Here is a 27263-nt window from a genome sequence, read left to right as displayed (position 1 = left end):
AATAGCAGGCCATGTCCAAGATGTCTGCACCAGATATAATAGTACAGAACTATATTTTCAGCTATAAGCAAGAGCTTGAAAAACTCACTTTTAAGACAACTCTTGGACTCATATAAACCTGAGTGTTGTAGCCCAAGAAAGTAATTTTTCCCAACTATGTACCTTAACACAGTGTGTTCAATATATATTAAAAATCACATATTTGTTCTAAATCTACTAATGAAGCTCTTATAACTTTGATTTTTAAATTTGCTATCGCTGTGCTAACTGCATAATTCATAGCAATATTAATTACATATTTGCTAATGTTCATATTTCACACATTTCCTATATCTTTACAGGCAGTCAACATTCTAAAGGCAGAGCGAATTGGCCATGGCTACCATGTCTTTGAAGATGAATGTCTATATAAACAGCTTTTGAAAGAAAATATTCATTTTGAGGTTTGACACACTTTAAAACCTGGAATCTTTCTAGCTATTACCTTGTATAAGTTAACAGTTCAAAGGAAGCTGCTTTATAACAAGTAAAGTATTGGTCCATCTATTTCCTTATTGGTTATAACAGGGATCGGTAATTGGCAGGGTGCAGTGGGAGTATGTTTAAACTCTGCATTGACTGGCAATAACACTGAAGCATTTGAGACAGGTGCCTTTTTCTGCTCTACCTGAAAGTGCCAGGAATTGAATCTGGGATGTTTTGCATGTTTGCATTTACTCTTGCTGATAAACAGCATCTATAGGAGTTATGTTGCAGCAGAACATTTTGGATAGACACTTCATCATGGAGAAAACTTTGAGATCCTCATTTCTGCTGAAATCAGAAAATTGGTTATGTAAAGTTTTACTTGATTTGAAAGCCAAAGTGGCTTTCTGTTCCTTAAGGCTGATCAGCAGATATATTATGAGACAAGCATAATGTAGTCTGTTTCTTAATTGTTAATAATAATCTCCTCCCCAACTCACACAGGCAAGAAAATTCCAATATCAGTATAGGAGTGTAATTACAAATTTTTTTGTGGGTTTTTCGGGCTATGTGGCCATGTTCTATAAGAGTTTATTCCTGACGTTTTGCCAGCATCTGTGGCTGGCATCTTCAGAGAATGCTAACCTGGAAGACAGTGGGTATACATATATAATGTGTGATCCTAGGTGAGGAGGAGTGATTCCCATGTTAATCTGTGTATTGTTCTGTTGTTGGTGACCTCCTCAGGGTAGGAGGATATGCACTAATCCTCTTTTGCATATCCTCCTACCCTGAGGAGGCCATCAACAACAGAACAATATACAGATTAACATGGGAATCACTCCTCCTCACCCAGGGTCACACAGTGTATATATACCCACTCTCTTCCAGGTTAGCATTCTCTGAAGATGCCAGCCACAGATGCTGGTGGAACGTCAGGAATAAACTCTTATAGAACATGGCCACATAGCCTGAAAAACGCACAAAAAATTATGGATGCCGGCCATGAAAGCCTTTGACTTCACATTGTAATTACAAAGTTTTCTTGATTCTTCTCCCTCCATACAAAAAAAACAAAAAACAAAACCATTCTACATGAAATCTGTAAAGAAACAAGTTTAGTTCCTTGATCTATATCTGAATGAGCATGCAACCTTTGCAACAGGTGTAGAAGACTGTATCCTGTTGTGCACTATATTGTGTCATCTTCTTCATGTGGCACATACACTCATCTGTAATGCCTGTATTGTCACAGGCTTACCAGTTCATTCTTAGTTTTAAAGTGCTTCAGTTTATTGTATTGCGTTTCTGTGATGAATATATAGGGACTGGATACAAAGGCACAGATTAATCTATACTTTGCAGAAATATTTTAATTATGTTTGCACTTAACACAAATCATTATCTTCACAAGCACTTTCTTTCATGGTGGGGGAAAGAGATGGAATATTTTTGCTGGAAAAGTAAAAATAGAATTGTCATGTGATGTAAACTGCAAGAACAGGTCCTTGTACCTGATGTAGCATGCTCAAGTGTTGGTTTGCAGTAGATTTAGTACAGAAGCATTTTAAGGGAATCTGTATTGATTTCTGTTCTTTGTTTTTGTTTTTTAATGATAAACATACAGCTCTGCCCTTGGTCTAGCTACCTCACTGGTGCATGTAAAACACCCTTCAGTAATCATCCAGTAGTAAGGTATAGTTGATTATCCCTTTATGTATTGTTATTTCATAGTAATCATGCCATACTTCATTTAAGTTCAACTTCATTATTCCTCAGTACTTGAAGCAAATTCTCCATCCAGTTAATCAAATGTCTTTTATTTTGTTGTTTTCTTGAGGTTGTTAGCAGTACAGGAAATACTTGGCTAGCGCCACAGGAACATGCTTTGACATGTCTGTTTGGTTTGCAATAAGATACATTTTTGTTCAATCTCAAATCTGACTGTCAAAAAGGACTTATTCTATATACTCATGCATATACAATATTACTTATTTTTAAAGTTAAAGGTTGTAACCATTGCTAACGTAGTCATTATTTTCTTTGCTTTGTCTTTACATCCTTTTTGATATGTGACTTATGTGCCTGTGTCTGGTTGCCTCCATGATTTACCATAGTTCCCTCCTCATCCATCCAGCATTATGGGTGAGCACATTATGCCTGCCAATGGGCCCAAACAGACAGACCAAAATAAAGCTGCTTCGGGCCACTTTGGAAGTGTGCTGTTTAAATGACTCATGCATTTTAAGAGGCCAGAAGCTGCACCAAAGTTGCGCTTCAGTCCTTATGACTGGAGTGTAGCTTTGGCATGACTTCTGGCCTCTTAAAATGCATGAGTCATTTAAACAGCATACTTCCAAAGTGACCCGAAGCAGCTTTATTATGGTCTGTCTGATTGGGCCCATAGTTTTGTAAGTTCTTTGGCATCATTTTCATTTGCTTTGTCCTTTACATCCTTTGTTACATCCCTCCAAGTTTTACCCTCAGCTTTCCATGGGTCATAGCAAAATCCATAATTTTGGCCCCAAATTCTCAATTTATACATGAGATCAATTTATATACAAGTATATATGTTAAGTCCCAATTTATGCTTCTTTATTTGCCTTGCCCTTCATTTCTGTCCAGAGCATTTTTGAAAGCATAACTTAATTGTCTTTTTAACTCTGAACAAAGAAAAGTAACATGTAATTGTGTCACTGAGACAATAGCCATGGTGGATGTGAAACTGAATACAAATAGAGTAGAAACCTTAGGGTAGCTAGCTTCACTAGATTTCTACCCTTTAGAAAATGCAAAATGGAGGCCTCGTTAAAATTGTTTCTTATCTTATTTTCTAGGTTTAAGAAAGATGGTGCAAATTATTCCCTGAACACAGATGATCCACTCGTTTTCTGCTCCACTATTCATACCGATTACAAAATAGCTCAGGACTCAATGGGCTTCACTGAGGAGGAATTCAAGATAATTGTAAGATCATTTATATGTTCTGCATTGGTTGTGCTTTTTCTTTTACAATAATTTATGTCTTGATCGTAAGGCTGCATCCGCACTGCAGAAATAATCCAGTTTGACACCAACTGCCATGGCTCCATGCTATGGCATTCTTGGAATTGTAGTTTGTTATAGCCCCAGAGCCCTCTGACAGAGAAGCTAAAGGTCTCACAAAATTACAGATCCCAGAATTCCATAACACTGAGCCTTGGCTGTTAAAGTGATGACAATTGGATTATTTCTGAAGTGCGGGTGCAGCCTAAATTTATTTGTTTGAAGGTAAGAGCTTACTTCCAGGAAAAATTTAGGTCTTAAGTCAGAGTCATCTTTTCAAAGTCAGCCTTCTCAAGGTTCACTAGAACAGAATGCCCATGGGGGTATCATAGTAGGCCTACAACTCTATGTTTAGGCTGTCCAACGCCATTTGGATAACGTTGAGTACCCTCTATCTGCAAGGAGACAGAAATCTAGGTTGTAGGGGTATGTTGGAATTCTTATCATAGGACACGTGGCTTGGTCAGGTACAGGAATTCATTAGCTTCCTCCATGACTAGAAGCCATTATAAAGATATTGTTTGTAAATGGCCATCTGCACGTACTGTATATGTTTGCATATATTCACAAGAACTCCCATCAAAAGCTTTTTTGGAAGCTGAGGCGCCTTACTGATAAATTTTCTCTGCCCCCACTTTTTTGAAGTAACCAGGAAGTGGAGTTATTGATGATGTAATAATAAACTCAACAGCATGGAAGAAATTTCCAATATTGGGATTTTGCCTTTTTTCCACCTCAAAATGTTTAAAGCTGAGTTTTTTGTGGGTTTTTCGGGCTATGTTCTGGAAGAGTATATTCCTGATGTTTCGCCTGCATCTCTGGCTAGCATTCTTAGAGAATGGTGGCATGCAGGTGTGTGAGGTGTATACTGTGTGGTCCTTGGTTGCGGGGAAGTGAGTTACATGTTAATCTGTGTTGGCCTGTTTGGCCTCGGGGTGAGAGGAATATTCCTTGGTCACAAGGAAATAAATAAATGCTGGATCATCATTTAGCCAATTAGTGAATCAATGAGTTGCTATTTTAGAACTGTTTTGTACACTCTAAATTTAGAAGACAGGAGAAGGTCAGAGACCTAACCAATCTGGTCACCCCAAATGGTATGTGGCAATTGATACAATGGAGCAGAAGCTAAGTGAACAGCAAGTCTGTAGAGTTTAATGGGACTAAGGTACTGAGTTTTTAAAATACTCATTTTTTCCCTTTTTTTAAAAAAAGGGGGGTTTTAATTAAAAAAAATTACAGGCTAGGAGAAAGCACTACCAGCTATTCATTAAAAATGCATACAAAGTCACTTGTAAAATCTCATATTTTTGCTGTAATGTAACACACATACATCCGAACAAAGCTGCCAAAAAATCTCTATGATAAGGTTGCCTTAGGGTCGCAATAAGTCAGAAATGACTTCAAGGCACATGACAACAACAACAAATGTCCATGTTCATTCTTCGTATATTTTATTTTTGTTTGTTTATTTATTTGCAGAATATAAACGCAGCCAAATCCAGCTTTCTGCCAGAGAAGGAGAAGAAGGAGCTTCTCTACAAGCTGTATGAAGCATATGATATGATAAAGAGCACAGAGTTCTAATCTCTTTTCTGCAAACCAGCCATGTCCGCTTGTCCTGGCAATATTCACGCACATTGCAGACCTCTGTTTTGCTTCTTAGAAGGCAAAACCTAAACTTAGTATTATTATTATGTTTACTATTATTATCCACAGAGTGGGGGCATGCATTCAATAAGCAGAACAGTATTTCTATGATGTTTATATCATTATCTATATATAGCAAGTTCCATTGATAGAATGTGGAACTTAAATTAACCCTATTCATTTTTATAGATGGAAAACAGTCGTTTTTCAGCAACCTTAAGTCTTAAAAGCTGGATTGCTGCTTGTAATGATTACATTCCTTTCCACTCTGGTACATAGGTTTTGCAGGTTCTGATTACAAAAACAACTATTTTACCAGATGTGATAATGGGACAAAAGTAGACCCACAGAAGTAAATAATTAAAATAATTTTTGCAAATAATTAAAAAAGATAATTCATCTGTGACCTTACAAGGTGTTCCCTGTAACTGGTCTGCATTCTGTGTGCCCCCATATGTGAAAGAGCGAATAATAAAATTATACATTTCTACTAAATGTCATCAGAGTTGTGGTCCTTTGGTGGAAAATCTCAAATAGAAATGAGTACGGTATATCACTTCATTCCCAGGTAATATCATCAAATTCTGTAGAATTCATATCTAGAAATAATGGCTTCAGTCCAAAGATAGTTGTATACATATGGAATTCTTCTGTATACTTTAAGAAGCTTGGGAAAGCTTTCCACACAATCTTGTGAATGTGGATTCTTTTCCAGGTACGTATTTACATTTGATTTGTGGACATAGTTCTCAATGTAGCAAGGGATCCACACATGAAATACCTTTTTTGCATTCTGCTTTCCCCTGCTGAATTGGAGTGAATAGCTGTATCCATTCAAAATCCAACTTGCCTAAGATGTCTTAAACTGAGTGTGTGCAACGAACAAAGAACCAGCATTTTAAAACTATACACATAAACTGATTTTGCAGAAGAATCAAATTTTTAACATACTTAGTCAAGTATATTTGCTGAAACACACCTTCCCCCCACCGCCCCCATACATACACCAGTAATACGGAAACCATCCAGTTTGACTGGCAGTTTCGATTAAGTTAGACAAGAAGAACAATTAACAGCAAGATAACATCTAATGGTGCTAGGTCAATGTATGTTAACTATGGGTAATTGCTTAATAGTATAATATGCAAACTAGTAATGCTAAACTACTAGAACTGAGCTAGGTGTTCCATGGAATAATTTTTCAGTGGGACAAGCTTGGTTGAAATGCAAGTTCTTTAAATACTTTTTATATTATATAACATAGTTTAAATAGCATGGTAGTTAAATGACATGCTAATAGAATAATTGTGTTTTGTGCAGCAACATTAAATAACCATATCAAAAACACAAAATGATCATGCAGAAATTAAAAGTGCCTTATTTTAACATAAATATGTAATGGGTTTTTTTTAGTGATTGTGAAATTTTATTTTGCACATTTAAAATGCTAATTTTTGGGAGAGTTTCATATTCATAAAGTTTCCATGCATCTGATCAGCAGTTTGGGTCTTTACATTTGTAATATACTACAGAATTTGCCTCAGTGATTCACCGAAAACTTCCATCCTAAAATTTAAGAAATATATAACCTCAAATCCAAATTTTGCATTCATGAACATAACAGAGATCACAGAGTAGTACTTTCCCTTCTCTCCCTACTCCCACATTTTTCTGCAGCCTCTTAAATACTTTTTATTGGTATAATAAAAATAAATAATATATAAACATGTTTATATAAACTTTAAATTTATTTCAACTCTGTAGGTCCTGTTCAATGTCCTCCCAAACTTTAACATAATTATCCTGAAATAATGCAGAGTTTTCCTCTGAAAAGTAACACCTAGGGGCTGTATGCATGGACCAAAAGGCCCTTGTTCCCCCTGACCTTTCATCATCCCATTCGGATGATGCAAGCCAATAGCCCCAGGCTAGGATCAGGCAGATCAGATGCCAATCCAGTGGTCCAATTGTAACTAAAAAGGGCCTTAGCACAGGTCAAAAAGACCCACTGTTTGCCAGGGGATTTCTAGGAAACCACATGGCAACACCCAGGAGACTGGGTGGCCCCGCATGCCCCTTACCTGCCTCCCTTGTAGCCTCTACTGAAAAGTTCCCTGTTGCAACCTCTGATGTGGAAGCAGGCTGCCTGGCCACATGGATATAGCCAGGCACCCCATTTCCAGTAGAGTTAGTGGTGCAGGGAAGTAAGGGGCATATGGCGGTAGTGAGTCTAAGGTGCAGCAGTGGGCAAGTATATAAACATCCATCCTTCACTGCACCAGCCTGGGGACTGACCCAGGTCAAGATAGCACAGGGCTGGCCCATGCTGTCCTGGCCCATCTGCTCAATGCCTTAGATATTTTATTTCTCTATCCTAAAACCTGACAACTGCATTCATTCCATTTTTTCCTTCTTTGCTCATATTCTTGTTTTTGTGCATTAATTTTAAACCCTGCAATGCCTGCAAATTCTTCCAGAATCTTCAATACTCTTTCCATACTATCCAAAGGATCTTCCAGGACTGCAAATGCCTTTACTATATAACTGTGTTTGTTTAAACACATCCTTATTTCTAATATTAAAACATCAAGTGACAAAATAAACAACAGGGGAGAAAGCAGATATCCCTGCCTTGTTCCTTTTTTAATCTTGCATAAATTGGTTAATTCTCTTTAGTATTCTTGCTGATTGGATATTATAAATTGCTTTAATCCGGGTTAAAAAATTACCACCAAATTCTATCTTTTCTAATAGAGTAAGGGAAAGTAAGGGATGCTTTTTCTGCATCAAAATAGTGTTGTTTTTCATTCTGTTATTCAGATATTCCAGGACATCTAGTACTTGTCTTGTGTTACTCCTCACAATTGTCTTTTATGTAAGAAACATTTTGGTTTTGATGTATCAACTCTTGTAATACTATTTATAGCCTTCCTGCCAATATTGAGGTAGTATGTCAAGGTCAACTTTTGGGGGCAGAAGTATGGATTTTGGCATACCCCGTGGATAAGTCAAGGGTCAAACTTCCTGAGGCAGCCCAGTTGCGGACAAGCTACAGGGCAATTGCTCGCCCTGCCCAGCCTCTCCACAGCGGGGCTTTCTCTCAGGGAGGGAGCCGGGCTGGGAAGAGGCTTCTGGGTGAGCAATCATCCTGCCCAGCATCTGGGGGAAAAGCCCAGCCAGGGAGAGGCTTTGGGGCAGGCGATTGCCCTTCCTAGCCCCTCTCTAGACAGATTGTCCCTTGCGGAGGCAGCCTGGCTGGGGAGAGGCTCGGGTCAAGTACATATGGACCTGTGTATAAGTCGACCCAGGGTTTTTGGGTCACTTTTTTGACCTAAATTTCTTTACTTACACACTTGTATATATGGTAACAACTTTGTACCCATTTAATAGAAGAATGGGTTTATAATTACTGGAATTCATCAAATCTTGTCCTTTTTAAGGTATTAGCATTATTGTTGTCACCTTCTATGGTTCTGGAATTTTTCTGCCGTATAAAATCGTATTAAATGTCCTGCATTGGCCAACACAATTCTTCTTCAAAATGCATATAATATAGTGATGATAACCCATCTGCAGCAGCCAACAACACAGAAGTGAAGATGGGAAATAGACTGTTGTAGCAATAACACACAGGTTAAATTCTACTAGTTGTTGTCAAAGTGATGGCTAAGCACTGTTTCCATGTGTAGTAGTAGTTGTAAATTTAGCTTTGTTTGAGTGAGATGTTGTTATCTAGGAAAATGGATTCACACAATTCTCCCCCCGCCCCCCATCAGCAAGAGCTCATTATTCTAAGACAATGTATTTAGATTTGGGAAACTGATTAAGAGCCAGGGTGGTGTAGTGTTTTGAGTGTTGGACTACTGGAGACCAGGGTTCGATTCCTTACTCAGCCATGAAAGCCACTGGGTGACCTTGGGCATGCCACACTCACTCGGCCTTAAGAAAAGGCCATGGCTAACCTCCACTGAACAAATCTTGCCAAGGAAACCCCATGTTAGGGTCACCATAAATCTGAAATAAAGGCACAGAACAATAACGGCAATCTGATTAACCCATTGTTAATGTATTAAACTACCGTATTTTCCGGTGTATAAGATGACTGGGCGTATAAGACGACCCCCAACTTTTCCAGTTAAAATATAGAGTTTGGGATATACTCGCCGTATAAGACTACCCCTCTTCCAACGCACACCAAATAAAATTTTTAAAAATGTAAGATTTTATTTCAATATGGTAATTTTAATTCAAATGCTTATGACATGTAGGTACTTAGCAGGAAAACTTGTTGTATACAAAGCCTGCTTGGATTGGTCAGCTCTCCCTGTCTCCAAGACTATCAGAGCAGTAGTGCAAACACGGCTCTTTTTCCATACCTCAGGCATCCTGGACGCCTGCAGCTTGCTCTGCCCTTCACTTACACCTTCCTGGTGAGACACCCCCACATCTCGTCATCAGGACCGCATGAAGTCATTTCTTTCCACAAATCCTAGTGAGTGGATTTTCTTTTACCGTACTAGTACAGCACCGTCCTTGCTGCTTTCATATGGTCGCTGCATGTGGTGGGGATGCGGCCGTGGCCGTTTTTTAACTCCCCCCACCATATGCGGCAATCGCAGATTCTCCCAGTCTGGCTTGGAAGTTTCAGCACCTGCCCTATAAGACAATACCCAGCGTATAAGACGACCCCTGACTTTTGAGAAGATTTTCCTGGGTTAAAAAGTAGTCTTATACGCCAGAAAATACTGTATATATGAGTATGCACGTGCCTACATGGTGACCCCATGAATTCATAGGGTTTTCTTAGAAATACTGACAGGTGGTTTTGCCAGTTCTTTCCTCTGAAATACAGACTACAGCATTGAGTGAATAATGTAGGTTAACTAGGAATAGTTCATTCATGTAGTGAAAGATTTGAAAAAATGAATATGACTCTAGCAGTACTGTGAATTCTTGAAACACTTAATTTGGAATAATCCAGATTCAACAAGATCACCTCAGAATGTGAAAATGTGACTCAGATTTCTAGTTGTGTGTGTGTGTGCGCTTTTCATGTGGCCATATGAACATAATTTGGTAGTTTTCTTACTGTAAAGCAAGGACGAAGAAGTATGGTTCACCAGTTATTGTTAGACTACAGCTCGCAGAATTCCTCACCAAAGGTGTTGGTTAGGGTTGATGGACGCTACAGTCCAAGAAGAAGGGACCCATGTTGTCTATTCATGTTCCAAATTTAGTTCAGATCATAAATTGCTATCTGTGTTCAGAGAAATAATCCAATTAACACTGTAGTGCTGGAAATTCATTATATGCTTTCACGGAAACTGAAAATGGGTCTGAGGCCCTGTAGGTTAAGCAGATGATTGTGCTTTTATTGAAAATAATTTTTTTTTCAAGAAACAGAAATTGAACATGTAAACAACAATAAAGTTCTCAAACTTGGTCTGTTCTAGTGTGTCTCCACTGGCTCTGAATCCTGCTTCAGAGTACTGTTCTTAATTCTGCTCAACTGTACTTGTAAAGCTTTAGGCTTTGTTGTTTGTTTGTTTTTTGAATGCACATAGTTTGGGCAGTTCTAAACTGCCACAAACATGAAAGTTAATACTTCTGCAATGTAATGCAAGCAAGACTTATTCCTGATCATGAGGTGTATTCTCAGGCTGCTTTCTGTGGTGCTTACCCTTTAGTGCCATAGGAAATGACTGAAATAAATCTTTTGAGTCAGCTTGACCCAGCTCAGTTTGTCAAAATGTACTCTGACAACATGTTGCTACATTTTATATATTAAAATGATTGTGGTTATATGTATATATTAATCATTTTTGTGTATTATAAAGCTATAAGCAACATTGAAGAAGTCATATAAGCTGGTGCTGTCACATTTCAAATGTTTATAAAGGCTGGAATTATAAAACTTCCAACACCAACATCTGTGTCTGATGATTGGCTTTGTCTGTCATATGTGAAAGTAAAAAAGTGAGTCTTGTATTGCATGCATCAGAAAACATTGAGTCAAAGAATAAATAAGCTATACTAGTGAAAAGGAAATAAGCTTTTAATGTAAATGTTAAGTGTACCTTCAGGACTCTGTACAGAGGAATTACTCTATTTTTGTAATGCTAATGAAAATGATTTTGTTTGTAAAGGCTTCATAAGGCGTCATTAGATTATGAGCTTCTTATTTTGTAATGGCTTTTCATAATTTCATTTTGAGGAGACAATTCACATCCTGAAGAACAAAACAGACTGTCTCTCGGCATTTAATAAAATAAAGTCAATTGTAACTACATGAGTATTTCAATTTTTTTCTTTGACCATATCAGAAAAACAAACAAACCTATGTAAAGTCAAAGGCTTTCATGGCTGGCATCCATAGTTTATGTGTGGGTTTTTTGGGCTATGTGGCCATGCTGACGAAACGTCAGGAAGAAACTCTTCTAGAACATGGCCACATAGCCCAACTCCCCACACACACACACACACACAAAACTAAACAAACCTTAATTGATGATTAAAAGCTGGTCCACGGGATCACAATGAATTTGTTCAATCAATCAATCAATCTTTATTTTGGTCATTGACCAGTGTAAAATAAGATAAATAAATAGAATAAAATAATGAAATTAAAATAAGTGAACTAAATAGGTAAAATAAGTAAAATGGATAAAATAATAAGTAAAATACAATTGTTGAGACAAAATCAGATTATCTCTTCCATCTGACATCAGATATTGCCAGCCAACTGTTGACATGTTTTACACATAATGTAACAAAACTTTGCTATCGTCAGTATGACAGTTTGGTTCTGGCTGTTCATCAAATAATGTAAATAAAACACGTCAGTGTGGCCAGGAAAACTGATTACAAGGGGGGTAATCAACTGGTGACGAAAATCCTTATAAAATTGACAATACAAAAGAACATGGGCTGTGGTTTCAATAGCACCAGTTTCACGGACGTAGTCGGAACTTGTGAGGAATTTTCCTGTATTTCCCTTCCAGTACTGCTGTTGGGAGAGCGTTAAATCAAGCTAATGACAAGGCTCTCCTGAATTTGGGTACTGTAACATATAAGTAAGAAGCTGGATGATTAGTCAACAATGGGTTGTTTCGAAATAAATCATTAGTAATTGCAGCAGTTTCTGTATGACCTACAATATCTAAGATCCTTTGCCTTATAACTGATTTTGCAATGAATTTGTTAATATAACCCAAGGCAGGGAGGGCAGACTGCTGTGCTTTACCTGGGCTTCAGTGGTTATAAAGCACAGTAAGGGACCTGAATGTGCAAAATAAATTAATAACTTTTAAAAATGACAAAGTGAAATAGAGGAGCTTGCTGCTCAGAAAGCCTAGGCCTAATGCCACATAAGTGGGATATCTTTTCGCTTATCTTTGCAGGACAAACTAGATGTGATGCAGAATACCATGTCCCGTTCCCAGACCAAATGCATTTCTTTTAATTAAAACACTGTCTTGGGTGTCTGCCCACTTGAGCAGTGATACTGCATCTATCTAATGGTTTGCTTTTCTATGCTTTGCACAAAATCACCTCTCCCTAGCAGTTGCTTTCTCCGTATCTTTTTCCCAGTGAGCCATAGAGGGAAAGAGCCAGGGGAGGGAGAAGGGTGAAACCTCAGCGCACATCATACTTACACAATAGCAGCAGCTCAGGCTTTTTTCACCTAAAAACAAACTGATGGTGGGGGAATAACCCTGACATCTATGATTCAAGGACAGTGTAGTAAGTAATGGAAGTCAGTGCCAGTCTGTCTAGACAGGAAGCTAGAAGAAGGAAGAAGCATTTATTGGACTCAGTGCATGTTCTCTTGGGCCAAGCTACCAAAACTGGCTTGCAGTGAAAATGCCCTGAGAGGTGTCTTGTGGCACTATAGCAAGGACCTGGGCTATTATAGGAGTTCAATACAGTTAGGTGTTTTCAATTTTTATTAATGGAAGCTCTGGTTTCTCCATGCATTGTGAGAAAGGACATTATATGTGAAATGTATGATCCTTCAGTAGATAAGTAATTGCATTTAACTTGTCCACCTCACCAGTGAAACTGAATGCTGACCTGTGTAGCTTGCAACCAGCTCACAAGGGGATTTGGCTAAATATAATACCTAGTCCAGGCATACTTAACAGTCTAGAAGCACTAAGTTTAGCATGTCTCCTATGATATTACAGTTACCAGTGAACATCCTACTGTCTTGACCTTTTTGTGTGCATGCAGGAAATGGAAACATGAACACTCATTTTAGAAAAATAGAACAGTTATTGGTGGTTATGTTTCAGAAAACTCCAACATTGTTAAATGAGTCCTCATACCAACTCCAATTTAAGAAGGAAAGAAAGATTATACCTGGAGTAGAAGGCAAAAGTGGTGGAGAAATATAGAGCTTTATTAGAACAGACAAGCAGAAGGGGAACTTGCCTTCTTTAAAGAAGGGAACTGCTTTCTAGGAGAGATGAAGTAAAGCTGAGTGGCTTTCTAAGAGGGGAAGGATAAGAGCATGACTAGCTTCTATCAGCTTTGTCACAATAAGTTAATGTCAGTGTCTGGAGAACACCCAACATTAGGGAAACTAATGGGCAGTTTGTGTTACTGATTTTCAGGAGTGCCTGGTTTTCATAGTAGGACTTGTCTTGTTTCCATAGGTCCACCTGTTTCATTTACATGATGAAGGTTAATTTTATTTGCTAGTGTGTCATTTCTGACTGCATTACCTTTGCATATTGATGCTGGTGCACTGTAGACCAGAAGATGGAATAATAACATGAGCATGAGAGCTTGGATGGATCAGTAACTAAGATCGTAAATGCCATGCTCAATAAGATTAAAAACCTATTTACAGGATTCTGTTCACATAGAAGGCAACCAACTGCCTAACTGAGAAGCCCCTAAACAGATAATGAATGCAATAGCACAGTCCTGTTCATCACCAGCAAGAGGCATACTATCTGGTTAAACATGTTGAATAGCAAAAAGGATTTGGTGGCCAGCTCTCATACTGTAGGTTTTCCAGGGTACTGTATAAGGAACAGTATTTTTGCTACAGATGATCTGGAGTGAGCAGTGAAGGTGTCTATATTTACAGAGAATACCAAATCACCCAGTGGTAAAAAAAACAAACAAAGAGGGGTTATGAGCTCCAAAAGAATACCTAAAAACATGATAGCTGGGCAAAGAAGTGGTACATATGGTTTAATTTGGGTGGAAAGTGAATTAGCCTGGGGCAAATATATCTCTTAACACCACATATGCATAGGTGGAATTGGAGTAAGCAGTAACTAGTCAATAGAGCTCTTGGGGTTGTTGATAGCTCATTGAAAAAGTTCTGTGCTTAGGAATCATTAAGAAAGTTTTTTTTAATTGCCAAAATTAGATAGTGGATAGCAAGAAGCATAACTCATACTACAAATCTTGGTCATCCAATTAAGTTAAATGGTTAAACTGAAATTCTCCATGTGAGGCTACAGCCAGCTAAAGTTTCCACTCCAAACACACACAGATCAACTAGTATTTTTATGTCCTCCACAATCCAGGTTGAGAACTTGGCTATATTTCATGTATAAACGAGACTGATTGAACCTAAATCTTTGTTACCACATCAGTAATTAAGATCTTTCCATAAGACCAGCAGTGAAACTTGCAAGCCTAGAGATAAAGTGGCAAGGAAAAGTGAAATGCATCAACAGCAACCCCAAAACTTCATTTGGTTTTAATTGCTGAAAAACAGATTTACAAATTTGCATACAAATTTCAACACAAGATATACCTGTTAATAATAGATGTAAAACTTTACTGGACCATGGAAAGGGATAGAATGAATGAGTTACCTTGAAGGTATTTTGCCTTCCATTTTTCTAAAGTACTATTAAACCAAATTTCATAATGCACCTGTTCAGCAATGCTGAACCAGATGGTGTGGATGGTGGATAACTATACATTTCCATCTCTTCTTCTATGCTAGAAAAGAGAAGTACTAAGTTGGTGAAGTAGAAATAGTTGTATTTTGCTTGTATTTCTCTTCAAGAAGAATATGGGAACATCCATGCGAACATTTCCTATGCAATCCCCAGTGCACTTGCACTGGAGTTCTCTAAGAACATGCCTGCTGTTATGCATCTTCAAGCGGCTTCAATAGCTTCACATGGAAGAAGTGTCTGGTGAATTATATCCTATGATCTCCATGTTCACAACCCCAAAATATTAGCCATGTCATGTGCCTGGAGAAGGACACAACAAAATATTTACTAATCTACAGGTATGTAGGAATAAATAATTTGTATTTACTATGTGAACAAAATGTACTTTTTACAATAAAACCTGAAGTGTATATATTATTAGTGATGTGTTTTTCTGTACAGAAAAATAACTGCTAAGATTTTCTGTGGTTGTCTGGCTCAGGTAACTAAAACATATATTCCTTTGCTATTATAGAGTTCTTGGAGGTACCAACTACGTGCCAGAGAAAATCACTGTGTGATCCAGGCTGTCATGGGAGAGACCTTTAAGTGAGGACCTCCTTTTTGCAGGTTGACTTCTTTGCAAATGGAAGAGTCCCAGCCTTTTGCAGACCAATCAGAAAGTTTATAATGATGAGCTGCTGTCTTGGCTGTTAGCTGTCATTCCAGGTTTCTTCTCAGTGTCATCATCCTCTACTTGATTTTCTGTGGGGGGAATAGTTAAATGGGTGATTGTGGAGAAAAAAAACTACATTGAATCCAATGACAATTTATTTCTTTGGCAAGTAAATGTAGTCTGCTTAGTAACTATACTGGCAGAACTGTATTTCGCCCCTTGTTGGTTGGCCCAGTTTGTTCTGTGTGTGGACAGGGATGGGAAAGGAAATTAAATCACATTGTGCTGATCGTTAAAAATATTATTTCTCCTTTTATATCCTGCCTTTTAAACTGTAACAATGCAGACAGAAACTGTCTGGTTTTTAATCTTATGAAATGAAAAATAAAGCAGTAGAAGAGACTGCACATTTATCTTTCCTCATTTGATACCACATGTCTAGCTTATTTATTTGAGCCACAGGGAGCAAACTGCTCTACAGGGACATTGGTGGACAGCTGTGTCTTTACTCCTGTTCTCACTGGCTAAGGAATACTGTGGTGGTGATGGTGTCTGCGAAATAATCTTTTATGAACCTGAAGTATAAAAAATGATGCTTTACACCTGAAAACCTGGCATGCATGATTTTTAGTTCTCCAAGCCCTAAGATTTAACCAAAGGAAGAGAAGAGCTGCTAAAAAAAAAAAAAAGGGGGGGGTGTCTTTATTTTTCACTCACACAAAATGATTAAGAAGTTGATCTTGAACTTTTCATAAGAAGCCTTTTGGATAATATTGCCAAACTAAAAAACATGTATTCCAATGGCCCCTATTTAAATTGGGAGAACTCTATATTATGATACCTATCACTATATTTTGCTCCTGGAGGAGTCATGATAACATCTTGTTTGCCCAGGTTGCTAGGACTGTTTTTAAACCAACTTTAGCTCCTTTCCTGAGGTTGCCACTAAAAATGTCTGAGTGAGTATTGTATGCATCTTGTTTCTAGTTCACAGCTAGGTTAAAAACTGCTCCAAGCACACTGAGTCCATGTCATGCAGTTCAAAGTGAGCCATTTCATGTAGCCCAGCTTTTGAGGCATATTATGAACTGTTGATAACACTGCCATAAAGTTAAAAATTTGGAAAAGTTGAGGCAGCATCAATCCTATGTCCCTCTGCAATCTGTGAAATGTTGGTGGATATGGCATTACTTAGTAGACTTGCCATTGGGACACACTTTCATGATTGTTCAACTCTCCATGTAAATTATGCATAACATTTCCATGTTAGCTTCCTGTATTACCTTGACTGCATGCTGGGTTTCAGTTTGTTTGGGGCACAGAGTAACTTACCTTCTTCTTCAAGGGCAATGTCATCCAGGGTGCTGGCCAGGTTCTCCAGCTTAAGGGCAGCTGCATCTCCTTGAAGATCAGCGATTGCATTTCTTCGGCCGCTCCGATCACAACTGATGAACTCAGAGTAAGCAGGCTCAGTCTCCATAATCTCACTTACATTCTTTGTGATGACCAAATCCCTGTGTAACAGAGACATGAATGTTAGGGAAAGTATCAAGCACCACATGGTACATTCTCATTTAATATCCATCATGATTATATAAAAACCACTGTAGTTGGTCAGCATGAATGAGGAATCATTTTTATGTTATACCTTTGAAGGTTCTTGCTGTAGCACAGGTTAAGAGACGACATAACAATAGACAGATTTGTACTGTGAGACAAAGGGCCAGTCTACACAATGAAAATTATCCTGATAGAATGTGAGTAGAATGTGATCCAGCCATAAACTATTCAAATGTATTCATACTATTGAGGAATGGGGATGAAAAAGTCCTCAGACTCCAAATAAAAAGGAATCACAGTTTTTACAGTAGTATCTGTGATGGTGTACATTATCAGATCTGTCTGAATTGCATGCTTTTTCATGGCAGCACAGTTTGGCAGAGGACAGGTGGGTGGGCATTACTGCTAAATGATTACTTTGATTTTAGGTGCATACAGGGTTTGCCTATGCTTGGCATTTTGCAGTATTGCTTACTATTTTTTTCACACTGAAACTGGCCATTTGAAACGAGTGTTCAATTTCTTTTTTTTTTAATTTAATTTTTTTATTTTTTTTTAAATTTAAAATTAAAATTTAAAAATAAAGAAACAAGTATTCAATTTCCACTTTCTTTATTTTAATCCCGAAATCGATGGGCATTTAAATAGTTAAAGGTTTCTGGCTAGGGTGGAAATATGAAAATGGTACCTCATCTCTGTCACACTGGTAGGGAGGGCAGATAGGGCTGGAGCTCTGCAACAGCATTCCCCCCCCTTTCCAGCTGGTTTGCCTGAGCAGCAACATTCAAAGAGAAATAAACATTCACTTTTTCCCAACACACACACACACACACACACACACACTCGACTGGGAGGATGGGGAGTGAAAACTTCCCCACCCCTCAGCTTGTGAGGAAGGAGGGGAGAACAGAAAGAGAGAAAACACCAATGAAGATTTTACATGGCTGCATCCGCACTGCAGAAATAATCCAGTTTGACACCACTTTTAACTGCCATGGCTAATTGTGATGGAATGCTGGGGACTGTAGTTTGTTGTGGCACCAGAGCTCTCTCACAGAGAAGGCTAAATGTCTCACAAAACTTCAGTTCTCAGAATTTCATAGCATTGGGCAATGGCCGTTAAAGAGGTTTGTAACTGGATTATTTCTGCAGTGCAGATGCAGCCCATGTTTTTCTGTTCTGAGAGAAACAACGAACACTACATTTTTGATCCAAAACTTATTTAAAGCTGAGATCATACAACACCAGCAGGAATAGGTGACAAGGGAAGCGGAAGTGCATATGTCCACTTCTTTGACTGTCAGCCAAAACAATAATACCACTGCTCCCCAAACTTCTGCCTTTTGGCAAAAATGGGCTGTGGCATTTGCCTGCATCCCTTTAAAATACTGGAACTCAGCAAAACATATGGTGTGAGTTGGGCAAGACTCAGTGAGAGGAGAAAGGAGATGCCTCAGGGTTGTTATTTTTAATTTAAAATTTTATTCTTTTAAATCTTTCTTTAAAAACATCACACCTTACCAAATTTTCACTTCAACCACAAGAAACTATATACATTTAAATATGTTTAGGCTGTGTGTGTGATATTGTAATTTAAAGGTATAATTTTTATTTCACTAGTTGTTTTCGTCTCAATTACTACATTCAGTAATATATGGGAATTATGAATTATAAGTAACATTAGTACAAAAAACATTACTAAGGATTCTGTATGGTGTGGTATGCAATGACATCGATGGAGGAATGACACCATGCGTTACCACACCAGGTGATGCCAACCCTAGTAACTCCACTGGTTAGGAATGCACTCAGGAGAAATGGAGATAATCAATTTGAAGGTGTGAAAATATACACCAACTCACATAACACAGTAATGTGCAGGTTAGCCCTTAGTTTAGTAGATTGGCTGCAAAACTGCACTCTTTTCTTGGGCATGACAGTCTCTCATTCCCACTCTCTTATCAACACATCTACAAAATTCCATGATTGATGAGGTGCTAAAGAAATGCAGTGCTAAAAACTGATCACCCTTGAGAAACATTTTCACCTTCAGCATTGTAAGGATACCCCTTTCTTCAGCTGGAGCATTCAGTCTTCTCAAGAACTGTCCTCTATTGACAACCCAAAACAGACAGGCTGAAAGTGCCGTGTTGGCGCTGAAATTAGGGTTCCAGAGCATGCAGTAATATGTATGGACCCTAATACGTATGGATGGCACTATCTTTATGTGGTGCCGTCCATACATGGCATGCGTGCACCATGCAAGCGCGGTGCCACATCCACATCTCTGAGTGCCATGCTTGCATTGTGGATGCGTCACAGTGAGCCAATGGCGCATTGATGACATCCTCCGTGTGCACCCAAAATAACCCACTTTTAGCGGGTTCTTTTCGGAGAGGAAGGAGCCCATGTGGTTTGGTTGCTGCAGGCTCCCTCCGAAGGGAAAATGGGTGGCTCTGAAGCCCTTTAGATTGGAACCAATAATGCCAGAGACAGTGGCACAGAAACTAATAAACAGTAGTTCTTGTGACATTAGGGCGTTCTAAGATTTCAGATTTGTGGGATTTACGTAGAGCTCCACTAACCAAAGACAAGTGCAAAATGGTGGCCAGATGGGACAGAGACAGATGCAAAGCAGAGGCTTGGGGGGGAGCCAATTACTTCTTTTATGCACATACCAGGAGCTTGAGCGATAAATATAAATTTAATAGATCAAGTTTTTTTAACACCAACTTTCAAACTGACAAGTAGAGCTATGCAAAGACCTACTCAAAGCTGCAACCAATTCTTTTATTTTACAGATAAAGAAGACAGAAGCTGATTAGTACAAGGTCAGCTATAGTAGATAATTTTTATTTATTGATTGATAGTGACATTTTTTTCTAACAGTTTGTAAACTTGTGAGAATCAGAAACCCTTGGAGGTCTACAAGTAGATCTATATCTACTTTCTGCCTGTGCCTTTAATATATACTCTGGAGAGAGCGGAAAACTTTTTATTCTTTTCTTTTTTTTGGCCAGATACACCTTGACAGGACTCACTGTTGATTTGGGGAGTATATAATTAAATATGAGGTATAGTAGGGGCAGGACAGGGAAGCTGTGATTTTAAAACTATGCAAGTAAAGAGGAGAGTCTGGTGTGGTGGATTCATAACTTTGTACACCAGCAGATGGAGCCCTTGGATTAAGTAACTTTTCCCATCACAGTGTAGGATATTAACAAAGTCCCAAAGCAGTGTGCCTCACAGCAGAGAGAACATTGCTATTTACAAGCAGTATAGCTGACCTGGCTGAACTGCATCTGAAGCAAGTCTGAACACACAGATTCCCACATTAAATGGGGCCATGTGTTTTTGCTTTTGAAGCATTCCATGTATTAATCAAGATCGGTATCAAGATGCAAAGGAAGCAGTGGTGTATCTTGTTTTAATTCTTCTGTGGTATCAATTCATCTTGCCTGAAAAATGAATTCTTAACACTGCCCCCCCTCCCAAGGCAAGGGATGGTAGCATATAGTACAGTGGTCCAGCTACATTCACTGGGGTTAGGACTGAAGAACCTCCATGAATGTGGAAAAACCACAAATAAAAAAATATATATTCTTTTCACCTGAGAGAACACTTTTCTAGGAATCTCCAGTTCCTCCAGTGCAACGTGTGGTCAACATCTGCCAGAAGTTGGCAACAAATCATGCTGGGGGACCTACAAATGCCTAGAGAAGTGTTTCTCTAGGAACGTCTAGGTTCTCCAGCACAACTCTATGGTCAGCTTCCAGCAGAATTGTGCTGGAGGACTTAAGAGATTCCTAGAGAGAACATATGAATCAGAACCGCAAATAATCAAATCCGAAAAGTCAAAGCTGCAAATGTGGAAGGCAAACTGTATTGAGATGGAGAGACATGAACAAATGGTTGTAAAGAATGAGAAATACAGTAGTACAGTGAACCCTTTGTATACGTGGGGGATCCATTCAGGACACCCCTGCATATGAGAAAAATTGTTTATGCTCAAGTCTTATTAAAATCAATGGGCATGAGCTCCCGCTAGCGGCGCCACACACAACCCTTCAGCATGTGCCATTTTGTCCACCTGGGCTTGCTGTCCATGGGACCTCAAGCTGCGTAAAGCAAGTCCATGAATGGGGCAGGCTGCCTGTAAGCAGAATCATACTTTCTGGTGGTGCAGTGCTTAAATGCCGGTCCTGCAGGCACAACGTTGTAAGTTCGATCCTAGAAGAGGGCTCCAAGGTTCACTCAGCCCGCCATCCTTTTATAGGTCGGTAAAATGAGTACCCAGCTCATTGGGTGCCAAATATTTTATGGACTATAAACTGCTTAGAGAGTGATGAGTTCACTGATAAGCACTATACAAATGTACATGCTACATGCCATTATATTTTTTTATTCTTGTTTTCACTGCTGAAAACCTGATAGTATCTCTGTAAAAGCAGACTCCTTTTAAAATGTTTTTTCAAACTGAAAGATTATGATCTAATTAGCTCTATAATCTTCTTTCAGCAGTATCTAATTGATCCTATTTTAGTAATTCACTAGGCTAGACCTACAGAATAAGGTATGATTATTATCGGCATTGGTACTCTAGTTCTTGCTACAATAGATGCCTAGAACTTTATTCACAGGATATAAAGGTGTGCTCAGTTATTAAACACAAGAAAAGAATTAGATGAATGCATATTTAATTAGGTGTCACGTTGCAACAGCAGGCTCTTAAATCTAGGGTATATTAACATTTTAATTTTGAAGACTGGAGTCAGAACATTTTTACAGTTATAAATCAATTAAGAAAACTACTTAGAATCATACAATTACAGAACTGGAAGAGACCACAAGGCCATTCAGTCCAACCCCCTGCCATCTAAGAATTCACAGTCAAAGCATCCCCAGCAGATAGCTTGTGTTCATTTTGTTATGAAATCTAGAAAGAAAGTTGTGACTTCATTTTTCTACTGATAAATAATCTTTACCAGCAGAACAGTGAAGTTAAACATCTGAAGGATCCTTTGCCTGTAACCAAAGAAGCTATGACCTCTTATAAGAATACGCTTTTAAATAGTATATGATACTTATGAAGGGTCAGATCATAAAATGCATGCTCTGAGTCACACGTTCCAAAGATCTTTGTCTTTTCCTGCTCTTCACTTACAGGCTAGAGCCTTTCTATCATGCCATTTATGTTGCCCCATCAATTAAATTAAATTATGAGATTTAGCATCACAATAATAAGTGAGTAACCTCTACTTTGGATGTACTTTATATACTCAAAGCTCAAGAAAACTAGTACTTGCCTTTTATTTAAAACAAAGGTTGTAAGTTGAATTGATTACACTACAATCAATTGGCAAAATACTTCATTTTAAAAGCATTTTAAATAAGTGAAAATAGAAATAATATTTAAGTCAAGAATGCAGGCTATGGAACCATCTTCCCTTCTTTTTGACAGAGGACAAAGTATCTTTCTTAAGGCAATGTGTGCTATGACATATACATACAGCATCTAAAAATTACCTATACTATTTGTACTCACAGGCAAATATAACAATAACACTGACTAAAATTATCTATTTGTTTAACATTTCTTAATCTATTTAAACTATTTAATACCAAAATTCTCAAAATATCTCTATATGAAAAATCAGGAATTAAATACTCCACCCAGTTCAGAACATCTCTGTCTGATTAATTTGGTAGCTGAATTTGTTTCAAGAAAGCTAGAGACCGACAGGTTGAGTCCCTAAGTTCCTTCTCCTAAAGCCCAATAGAAAGGCCAATCTATGCAAGTGGTTTTGTGATATGCAAGTCAATATGCATAAAGGCATTCCTATGTTGTAAGTTCCCAAATGACAGCATATTGAAAAATCTATAGAAAATAATTTTCAGTGTGCAATTTTTCCAAAGAGAGATGCTTTAATAATAATAATAAATTGTTTATTTATAGACCGCTTTTCCTAAGATCAAAGCGGTGTACAGCATATAAAATAGGTACAATAAAAATAAAATAGCACATTAAAACAATTTAACACACATCAATATGCGTTACAATCCAATGTCAATTATCTAAAAACATACAGTTCAAAAATATTAAAATCCCAGGTATATATACATCGTAGACAGTAGGGGGAGACTTTTATTACAAGGAATTGGGAGGATAAGCTTGTAGGAAGAGGTAGGTTTTTAATGCCTTTTTAAAGGTCTCCACTGTTCCACTAAGGCGGATCTCTTCTGGTAGAGCATTCCAAAGAGAAGGCGCTACTGCTGTAAAAGCCCTTCGATGGGTAGTCGCCAATCTCACCTTAGTAACAAGGAGACCGGTCTATAATTGCTCATTGATAGGGGATTAAGGGAAGGTTTCTTCAATAGAGGCTTTACAATTGCCTGTTTCAAAGAGAATGGAACAGTACCTTCCCGAAGAGATGTATTTATTATCAGATGGAGAGCAGATTTTATAACATCTCCTCCCTGCACGGTCAACCAAGAGGGACAAGGGTCAAGAGGGCAAGTCATCTTTTTCACGCATCCAAGGAGCTTGTCTACGTCCTCGGTACTCACAAACTCAAAATGATCCAGAATAACCTTGTTACCAGAAGCACCTATTTATCAACTGCAAATCAGGTTGGGGGGGGGGGTCATCTGACAACAAGTATGCAGCAGGTTCACTCCAGAGTATTCTGCTCTTCTAATCAAGCAAGATGCACACTCTTGTAGAGAGCACACCACTAAATGGTGTGTACAGAGATCTGTAGGATCTTTGACATTAACTGAATGAAAGAAGTTGACAGCATGAGCTTTTGTAGACTTCAGTCTACTTCCTCAGATGCTTTTGGTGGACTGGAAGCCAGGGACATACATATATATCACATATAACATATACCAAACTGTTAAGAATCTTGTCAATCCAGGATTCTCCTTATCAAGCTTTCTTCACATTGGAGAAACATCTTTTACCATTTTTCAAATATTTTTGAATATTCTTTCCATACCTAACATAAGAGCCCCCTGATCTGCAAGATCAGACTAAAGACTCATACAGATCAGCATTCATTTTCCAGCATTGGTGAACCAGGTGGCTCTAGCAGATTTAAAAGCAGGGCATGAAGAGAACATCTCTCCCTCTCTCATTGACCCTTGCTCCCACTACATCTCCAGTATTTAGAGCAAGGATGAGGAAAGTGCTGCTTGAGGGCTGCATTTAACTTGTATCTCCTGAAGCTCCTTTGGAGACTCCCCAAACCTCCAAATCATCCTCATTTAAAACACATGGTGGTTTAATGATCCTTGCCTCCTCACTAAATCTGCAATCAAATGTTAGGATTCAGACACATCTTGGTTGAGTCCCAGAACTGGAAGTGATATTGAATTATATAAGTTGTAGCCAGGTGGCTCATTGGAGGTGGCCCTACAGCTGGCCTACCCCTTATTTCCAGGTATACTGTCTCTGAACAGGGGACTCTATTCAGTTAACATGGCAAATAACTACTGAAAGATCTACCCTCTATGGATTTGTCCAGTGATTTCTCTCCCTCATTGTTATTCAGCTATTAAGCATCACCACTACTCTTTGTGACAATAAATACTGAATCTAAATCTTGCTGTTCTGCCCTGCCTTACCTCTTGCCTTTCTGGATCTTTTGCTGCTCCTTAGCTTTGCAGTGAAGACACACGCCTTGTGCATCTAACATGTCTCCATTCATATCGACATGGCATTTCTGACACTGTTTGAGACAGGATCCCTTTCTGCTCTCAGACATTCCTAAATGTTAAACTGGCCAACTCAGCACTCCTGGACTTAACTGTAGTGAAGGGGAATTTGAAAAACGAAAACAGCTTATGCATAGGGCTTGCAACAGTACTGTACTTCAATCAAACCACCTACTTTCCTTTTTATAGTTAGGGGCTTCAAACCATTACTGTTCAGCAAGCTTCTCCCCAGGGATATCCTACTGGCAGGCCATAGACACAAGAATACCACAGTCTCAGAAATGAGATTGAAATCTAGTGGCATTTTTCTCCTCAAATCATCCCTCTTGTCTTAGTCTTTCAGCCTAAAAGCACCAATAAATAATCCCACTAGGTAGAGAAGTACTGTATTATTAACATCATATTGCAGCAGATGAGTTGCTGATGCTAAAAGGACACCTATGTAGGCTATAGTTATTGTGTCTCTTCTATTGTAGATTTTGAAATAAGAGGAAAAATGAAAATAAAAACCAGCAGTTACATTTAGACACAACCTATCCTTTCCTCTTTTGGTCAGCTGAGGGGTGTACGCTTGTGGAAAAGAGATCTATACCCTCATACAGGTTGAGTCTCCCTTATCTAAAATGTGTGGGATCAGAAGTGTTTTGTATTTCAGATTTTTAAATATTTGTATATACTTAATGAGATAATTCAGAGATGGGATCCAAGTCTAAACACAAAATTCATTTATGTTTCATATTCACCTCATATACACAGCCTGAAGGTAATTTTTATACACAATATTTTTAATAATTTTGTGCAAGATACAAAGTTTGCACACACTGAACCATTACAAACCAAAGGTGTCACTAATCTCAGCCACCCATAAAAAATGTTTTGGGTTATGGAATTCCAGATAAGGGAGACTCAAAATGTACATTTCATATATTAAAACATGGTAACAGCTGTGTGTTTTTTTTTTCAGACAAGGACTACTGCCTGAAACACCCTCGCTCCCCTCGTCCCCCCCCCCACAATTGTTTCATATTGCTGAAAGCTATAATCTATAAATCCTGCAACTTTATCTTTCCTTTACTGGAAAAAAATTGTCATCAAATGGCTGAAGTTAGACTCTTCAGTGAGTGACTTTGCCATCTTATGTTTTCTAGGCATCCATTTACCTATGTGTGCGCAAGAGACAAAGCATATCTCCTCACTATATTAGAAGGCATGGGGAAGAGACTGAACAAGGGCTGGGGCAACTGGGTAATACAGAGACATGATAAGTACTCCATATTGGGTAATATGGAGACATGATAAAGATACTGGGTTCAAAAAGCCAATGTGGCATAGTGGTTTGAGTGCTGGGCTTTTATTTTGGAGACCAGAGTTTATTCCCAGATAACCTATGAAACCCACTGAGTCACAGGCTCTCAGCCGTAGAGAAAGGCAATGGTAAACCCCCTCTGAACAAATCTTGCCAAGAAAAAGCCATGATAGGCTCACCTTAGGATCGCCATAAGTCGGAAACAACTTGAACACACACAACACACATGTGTTCAAATGTTCTCCAGAACAATATACAACCTTTTCATTCCTAGTCCTGAGTATGACTAGTCGTATCTGATCTCACCTCCAGTTCTGGACAGGGATGTATTTGCAAGCCAGAGAAGACCAGCTATTTGCAGAGGAAGTGGTGTAATATGCCAATCAGCCTTACTGCCAAAGAAGCACAGGCCCACCAGGCTAAAAAATAGGTCTGCTATTGGCCTCTTGGTGACTGTATCTCTGAAGAAGCCCTTGGATTCCTAATCCACCCCTCCTTTATCTCATTTTGGCCAAAGAACAAGAACCCCCTCCTCCCATTTCCCTATGGCACATGAGCCCCTTTTAATTGACCTGGCAGTTAGGATCCAACAGCCTCAACTGTAGCACTGTCTTGAGGCACACATTAATCTCACGTTGGAGGTTCTGAATGGAATCCTTTACCATCTCATCATTATAGCAGGGATTAGGCGAGCATGCTCTTGGTTTTAATCCGATTTGTGAAGGAGCTCTTCAAAGTGGTTAAACCAAACCCACCACTTTGAAGAGTTCCTTTAGATCAGTGATTCCCAAACTCTGGCCTTCCAGATGTTTTGGACCTCAGCTCCTGGCACCCCAGATCATTGGCCAAGAAGGCTGAGATTTTTGGGAGCAAAACTCTGAGACGCCTGGGGGCCTAGAGTTTGGGAATCACTGCTTTAGATGTATGTTTGAGGATG

The 27263-nt window shown here is 38.6% G+C and overlaps 2 protein-coding genes across 4 annotated transcripts in view; one reads left to right on the top strand and one right to left on the bottom strand.

The window, feature by feature from the left end:
• The window catches only part of ADA (adenosine deaminase), a 48717-nt gene extending 43062 nt beyond the window's left edge, over positions 1–5655 (top strand). The window contains exons 8-11 of the mRNA XM_089513931.1: positions 342–443; positions 2093–2160; positions 3303–3432; positions 4993–5655. Coding sequence (XP_089370057.1) covers positions 342–443; positions 2093–2160; positions 3303–3432; positions 4993–5097 — 405 coding nt within the window. The 3' untranslated portion in view covers positions 5098–5655. The remainder of the gene's footprint in view (positions 1–341; positions 444–2092; positions 2161–3302; positions 3433–4992) is intronic.
• A 6021-nt stretch (positions 5656–11676) lies between these two features.
• On the bottom strand, positions 11677–26956 carry PKIG (cAMP-dependent protein kinase inhibitor gamma). Of its 3 annotated transcripts, none has more exons than XM_089513929.1 (4): positions 26899–26956; positions 24931–25112; positions 17077–17258; positions 11677–15833 (listed from the first exon to the last, which is right to left on the bottom strand). In XM_089513929.1, exons 2-4 carry the CDS (start codon positions 25068–25070, stop codon positions 15754–15756), a joined length of 402 nt encoding a protein of 133 aa, XP_089370055.1. In that variant the 5' UTR covers positions 25071–25112; positions 26899–26956; the 3' UTR covers positions 11677–15753. The 3 variants fall into 3 exon arrangements, with proteins under 3 accessions (XP_089370055.1, XP_089370053.1, XP_089370056.1); XM_089513927.1 differs by lacking the exon at positions 26899–26956 and adding an exon at positions 26633–26892; XM_089513930.1 differs by lacking the exon at positions 26899–26956 and adding an exon at positions 26506–26614.
• Between the last annotated feature and the right edge of the window lie 307 nt (positions 26957–27263).

The sequence above is a fragment of the Sceloporus occidentalis genome, unplaced genomic scaffold (genome assembly GCF_023333645.1).
Source record: "Sceloporus occidentalis isolate IW3139 unplaced genomic scaffold, rSceOcc1.0.p SCAF_3, whole genome shotgun sequence".
NCBI lineage: Eukaryota > Metazoa > Chordata > Lepidosauria > Squamata > Phrynosomatidae > Sceloporus > Sceloporus occidentalis.
The sequence above is the reverse complement of the archived record's forward strand: the minus strand, read 5'-3'. Positions and strand labels throughout refer to the sequence as shown.

Excerpts from the sequence above, each read along its gene's own strand:
- PKIG (XM_089513929.1), bottom strand. The coding sequence starts at position 25,070 with ATGTCTGAGAGCAGAAAGGGATCCTGTCTCAAACAGTGTCAGAAATGC. Across the intron at positions 17,259-24,930 it reads AAGATCCAGAAAGGCAAGAG|GGATTTGGTCATCACAAAGA; the intron begins GTAAGGCAGGGC and ends TCTGTTACACAG. Across the intron at positions 15,834-17,076 it reads CATTGCCCTTGAAGAAGAAG|AAAATCAAGTAGAGGATGAT; the intron begins GTAAGTTACTCT and ends TTCCCCCCACAG.